The sequence below is a fragment of the Apteryx rowi genome, unplaced genomic scaffold (assembly GCF_003343035.1).
Source record: "Apteryx rowi isolate R43461 unplaced genomic scaffold, aptRow1 scaffold_1358, whole genome shotgun sequence".
Taxonomy (NCBI): domain Eukaryota; kingdom Metazoa; phylum Chordata; class Aves; order Apterygiformes; family Apterygidae; genus Apteryx; species Apteryx rowi.
This window is the reverse complement of record NW_020447595.1, coordinates 24,549-30,894: the sequence shown is the minus strand read 5'-3', so window position 1 is coordinate 30,894 and position 6,346 is coordinate 24,549. Positions and strand designations below refer to the sequence as shown.

General features: G+C 53.1%; 1 protein-coding gene across 1 annotated transcript; it reads right to left on the bottom strand.

Annotated features, from left to right (window-relative positions):
- Positions 1 to 4,663: 4,663 nt before the first annotated feature.
- LOC112961664 (olfactory receptor 14C36-like) lies at positions 4,664 to 5,641 on the bottom strand. The gene has a single exon (XM_026057036.1). It carries the CDS (start codon positions 5,639 to 5,641, stop codon positions 4,664 to 4,666), a length of 978 nt encoding a protein of 325 aa, XP_025912821.1.
- Between the last annotated feature and the right edge of the window lie 705 nt (positions 5,642 to 6,346).

Genomic DNA, 6,346 nt, shown 5'->3' with positions numbered 1-6,346 from the left:
AGCTGCGTCTTCCTCTGCCATGGGTGAGGCTTTGCTAACACAGATGCTACCAAAGGACTTGGGGGCCAGGGAGGCCTGGCAGTGGACAATACCAGTAAAAGACAAGGTGAAAGAGACAATGAGCTCTTCAGCCTTTCCCCTGTCTTTGTCACTACGTCCCCTGCTCCACTGAGCAGGGAGACCACATTTTCCTTGGCTGGCTGCCTTCCTTGTGCTGCCCATGTATTTACAGAAGCCCTTCTGGTTGCCCTCTCCATCTCTTGCTAGCTCCAGCTGAGCTTTGGCTTGCCTAACGGCATCCTTCCACCACAGGCAATAGCTGTGTCTTCTTCCTGGACGGCCCATTCCCCTCCAGCCCTCTGTGCACTTCCTTCTGCCTTTTCAAGTCCTAAATCACAAAGTCCCTGCTCATCCATGCCAGTCTTAGGCCAGGCCCTGATGGACTTTCCTGCAGACTAGACTTTTCCTGTGCTTCAAAGACGTTGTCCCTGAATATCCAAGAGGGCTGCAAGGCTCCTCTGCCCTCCAGGGCAGTCACCTGTGGGATCCTGACAAGCAGATCCTGAACAAGATGAAATCCTCTCTGCTGCAGTCCAGGGCAGCGATTCTCTTATTCCTTTTACCTCTCCACCATCTCATGGCCATTGCAGTGACAGCCAACCTCCACATTCACATTCCCATCCAGGCTGAGCTTCAGGCAAGAAAGAAAGGGGAGGATGGCACCATCTACCTAGAGGCGCAACTAAAGAGGTAGAGAACTCAGGCTGCAGAAAAGCCTGCATTTCTCCCCTTACCACTGAGGGGATCCAGGCAATGGACTTGTATGTGGTTAAAGGTGGATGCAAAGAATTTTCCAGGGTAATGTCACATAATGGTCACRTAAAGCCCAAATGATTCATGTCCCAGAGACATTTGCTTTGTGCTTGAAATGGGGCCTGAGATCACAGTCTTTTAGGATAATTTAGGATAATTTTAGGATAATTTAGGCTGAAGGGACCACAGGAGGCCTGTAGTGCAACCTGCTGCTCAAAGCAGGGTCAGAAACCCAAAAATGTCCCTGCCATAGGATTTCTGGGGTGACAGAGCAGGAGAAGACAGCAGAGGGTTGACAGGGTGGTATAAGTCCCACGGACAAAAGGCTTTCCTTTTTCCCCTTCTCCAGAGAATTATATCCTCAGCTCTCCAGAGAGAAGAAGCTGCAACACTAACTTTGCCACTAACATGGAGGCGGAGAAGCTCCTGAGTCCCTTACAGACAGAGGCTGGTCCAAAGGCCACCACCCCATGGCACCAGACCCCCAGGCATGCCTGCCTTGCTGCTGGGCACCCTCCAGCCCCATGCAGCAGGTCTATGGGGAACAGAGTGGGGTCTGCAGGCTGCAGGCCTGGCCACCCAGCAGGTGTGGTGGGACCCCGCTCCTCTAGATGAGACTGGGCTCTCCTACATTTCCCCAGTGTGAAGCCTGCATCCCCTCTGGCTGGGAATACAGGCCGGCAGGGAGGTAACCCATGAGCCCAGGAGATGGGACACCCATCTGCTCTGGCTCTAAAGATTTCTCAGCCCTTCAGACCCAGGATGCAAAGCACCAGTCTGGGGACACCTCAGCAGTCGAAGGGGGCTGAATGCCTGGCGTGTTCCTGAGAACTTTTCTGCAGTCTCCCTGCACTGGTTTGACTCCTGTTGCCCATGGAGCAGAGACTCCTTTGGAGGATGAACTCACTCACTGTGTAACTCTGAGGACAGGCTTGACCAGGCAGTACAAATGCCAGCAAGGCCTCAAACCCACAACAGTGTCCCCTGCCCCTGACTCTGCCTTCCAGCCCCTTCCTCCTAGAGGATTTGGATTGGGAGGGACTGCTGGAGATCTCCAGGACCACAATCTGCTCTGAGCTGGGCTAACTTTACAGTTAGATCAGGTTGGTAACTTCTTTCTCCAGGAGTGTTTTTAAAAATCTCCTGGCCCCTGCCCCAGTGCTGTTCAACCATCTTGGTTATTTCTTTATTTTTTTGTTAAACTCTTTTGCAATTTGCTTTAGTGCATCTTCTCCTTATTGTCTCTTGTCCTTTCCTGCCCTTGGCCCCCAGCCAGACCATCTCATCTACTTTGACCGAGGACAATCACAACCTCACCTCCAAGCACAGCCTTACTGGGATCTCCTGGGACTGTGCAGGTGGCCTGTGGTGGCCAGCTCCAAGCAGAGCTATGTGCTTGAGGTCCCTACATGGTCTCAGAGGATAATGTATGGAGATATAAGGGCAGGCCAGTGACCCAGGGTAGAGCCGGTGGGCTGAAGCCAGRGCAGAGCCAGGGGCATCAGGGGTGAGAACAGAAGACCTCCAGCAGCTCCTCTCTACACCCTGGCAGGGAGTGATGCACGTGGAGGTGTTCCTGAGAGAGGATGGTGACACAGGAGAGGTGGCACCATGAACTGCGGTGCTCAGCACCAACCACCTGTCCTGGGTCTGGGAGTCCTGGCAGGCAGTGCCGGTGGCTACAGCACCTAAGAGACCCCCGGCCTGTCTAGCAGAAGTGAGTTGCCTCCACGAGTATTGGGAGCTTCCTTGAGTGTCTTGGTTCCCGTCTGCGCCCCATCCCTACAACAGCCCAGTCCTACTGCCCTGCACATGGCCCCACTGTGCAGGCACTGCAGAGGACAGGGTGTGGTCAGGGTGGGGAAATTCTCCCCAGCATGCACCCCATGACAGCCCTCGGTGCCTCATCCCCTATGGCCCTCCTGCCTGGCAGCTTCCCACCAGTCCCCAGCCCCTGCCCAGCCCCTGCCCTGATCCTGTCCCCCCAGGGTTAGGTGAAGACCATGCTCTGGGGTCTGCTGGGGTCTGGGCCCAGGGAGAGGGGCCAGGCAGGGTGGCCATTCCCCCCATACAGGTGCTGAGCCCAGCAGGCAGATGGAGCTGGTCACATTCCAAGATCACCCCTCACCAGCGCCATGGGGAATGGCCAGTGCTGGAAATGGCTGGTATGAGGGGCTGGATCTAGGAGGAGTTTCCTGGGGCAATTTCTCCTCTCTGTTCATGCAACAACAAGCTGGGCTGGATCTTTGCCCTGAGGCAACCAGCTTGAGGGCCCCCATGGGAGGAGGGTGGTCTACAGGCCCAGTAGACAGCCCCAGGACCTCCTTTGCATGTTCCCTGCCAGCCCTGCAGAGGACCCAGGAGAGGGCTCATCCTGGCAGGGCTCCAGTCCTGCAGCTGTGCATGGAGCCTTGTCTGGGGGTGCCTTGCRGTAAGGACCAGCACACAGGGTGGGAGAGATTGTCTCAAGGACGTGTGCTAGGGACAGGGCCTGAGGGACAGCAGCAAACTGATATGGCTCCTGCTTCCTTTAATGCAAGCTCTAACAAAGGGTCACAACTTTCTTTTTGGTGCCACCCATCAGGAGGGATGATGGCACTATGAGCTGGGAGCGTGGGGAGCATTAATCCTTCTTCAGCCACTGCCCAGACCATGTGGAGGGCCAGCACAGCAAGGCCTTCTGGCTCTGCACTGTGAGCTCGCTTTAGTGTACCCACACTCTGTACATTGTCTTGGATTAAATGTCAACATTTTTTCTCTCCAAGACACTTTCAAGCCCAGTTCCGCTTCCTTCTCATCTCTCCCAATCCCTCCTCTGATCTTGCTGGCCATTCCCACACCCCATCCCCTGTTCTCCTGCAGGGCCCTGAGCTAACGGTGCTGCTCTGCACAGCAAGCGGGCTGTGGGGCCACAGGGCCACAGGGTGACTTTGCACTGGCTGTGCTAGTCAGGGTGGGAGGCAGATCCAACCAAATGGGGATCAGGGCTTCTAAACCCTCCAGGGGTCTGCAGATGTGACAAATGCTTGGAGGGACTATGGAGCATTTCCAAGGATACTAGTTGTGTCCACTTGTTCCTCTAGATCCTGCCCATGGTATTTCATTCGCGATGACATGAATCACTTCAAAGTCTCCCTTCCTGGTGCCCACTGGGTCCTCACTGCCTCTCCTGGGACTGCGGAGTCCTCTTTTGCCTGCAGATACCTAAGTTTAGTGCTTTACCTTTAAGTGCCTCCACCTTGGAGGACCTCTCCCTTTGTGAGGCTCCACTCACTGCCCACCCCAGGCGCACACTGTCCCAGGAGATTCCCGGAGCTCTCCTGGCACCTCCAGATTCCCCTCCAGGAGGATGGGCATCTGACACTGTGCTTTAACATGTGGAGCAGCCCTGGGTGTGTACATCATCACTGACAATTCATCTCCACTGTTACTGGACAGAGATGGGTGAGTCCTAAATCCAGCCCTTGGTCTCTAAGAAATCATAACATGATTATGAGCTTTGTGCTTCTAAACCCATGGAGATCCCTGTGCAGCAGGCCCCTCTGGGGTGCAATTCCTTGGGCCTGTTCTTGACACCAGCTTTGGAAGAAAAGCCCAGCCTTCAGGCACTGCACTGGGTAGAAGCTACTTTATTACAGAGATACTGTGAGGGAGGGAGCTCTCACCAAGTTATTATTAATTAAACACAATTTTATATAGGCATCAGGTGAGCCAGAGCAGTCTCAGTAAAGGTGGAATGAATCCAAGCATTTGTGTAGCAACATGACAACAAATAATAATAAGAATAATAGTAATAATAAAAATACAGTGAACAAACAATGTACAGTCCTGGTATGGGATACAGTGGGAGTCATTTGTGGAGAGAAATGGCAATGTTACCACTGCTGAAAAATCTCCATGAAATCACTTTTCTCAGGGCATCTTTGAGCTCCTTGTTCCTCATGCTGTAGATGAGCGGGTTCACTGTTGGAGGAACCACTGAGTACAGAACAGCCACCACCAGATCCAGAGCTGGAGAGGAGAGGGAGGGGGGCTTCAGGTAGGCAAAAAATGAGGTGCTGACAAACAGGGAGACCACGGCCAGGTGAGGCAGGCACATGGAAAAGGCTTTGTGCCGGCCCTGCTCAGAGGGGATCCTCAGCACAGCAGTGAAGATCTGCACGTAGGACAGCACAATGAAAACAAAACACCCCAAAATTAAACAAAGACTAACCACAGTAAGCCCAACTTCCCTGAGGTAGGAGTCAGAGCAGGAGATCTTGAGGATCTGGGGAACTTCACAGAAGAACTGGTCCACAGCATTGCCTTGGCAGAGTGGTATTGAAAATGTGTTTCCAGTGTGCAGGAGAGCATTGAGAAAACAAGTCCCCCAGGCAGCTGCTGCCATTTTGACACAAGCTCTGCTGCCCATGAGGATCCCGTAGTGCAGGGGTTTGCAGATGGCAACGTAGCGGTCATAGGCCATGACTGTTAGGAGAGAATACTCTCCTCCTAACAAGAAGACAAATAGAAAGACCTGGGCAGCGCAACCCGAGTAGGAAATAGCCCTGGTGTTCCAGAGGGAATTGACCATGGACTTGGGGACAGTGGTGGAGATGGAGCCGAGGTCCAGAACAGAGAGGTTGAGGAGGAAAAAGTACATGGGGGTGTGGAGGCGGTGGTCGCAGGCTATGGCTGTGATGATGAGGCCGTTGCCCAGGAGGGCAGCCAGGTAGATGCCCAGGMAGAGCGAGAAGTGCAAGAGCTGCAGCTCCCGTGTGTCTGCAAATGCCAGGAGGAGGAACTCATTCAGGGAGCTGCTGTTGGACTTTTTGCTATCTCTGGGCATGGGGGACTGTTGAAAGAAGAAAAGACATTGAGAAGTTAGGAGAGACATTACAGGCAACCCCCCCCCCCAAATCTTCCAGTTCTCATACAACCCCACACACTGCCTGTCTTTACTGAGAGAATCTTTGTGCAGCTCCCTTGCTTGAGCTCCACTTTGCACTGGCTGAGTATGCTGCTGTGGGGACCAAGGACCTCTACCCATGGGCTCTAGAGGACTCCGTCCTGCTGTACAGTAGTGGGAACGGGGGGATGGGGGTGATTAACTCTGACATTCACAATTTCTGTCAGGTGAAATCCACTTGTCATGTAGAAAGGCTTTTCAGCATCTTCACTCCAAATTGTGAAGAATGAGGGTTGAGAAACAGAATTTTAGGGAATTTTAAATGGTGTTTATTTTCTATCAGATGTCCTTGTCACCCCTGAGGAATGTTCCTCGAAGGCAGAAATCCTTGGCATTTTTACTGAGTCCTGACAAAAACAGATTCACTGTCCCTTGGTGGAGAGTGAGGACAGCTAGTCTGCTTATTCTTCTTGTTCCCAACTGTTCTGTGCTTGCAACGCTTTGATCTGGTGGATGACCACACTCATATGTTGCCTTAAAAAGAAACCAACCCCTGCTGAGAGCAGACGAGTCCAGGGACATCAAAACCGCAGATCTCTGACCATCTCTTCCTTTCTCAGGGCACCAGAGGGAGGTCTCTACACT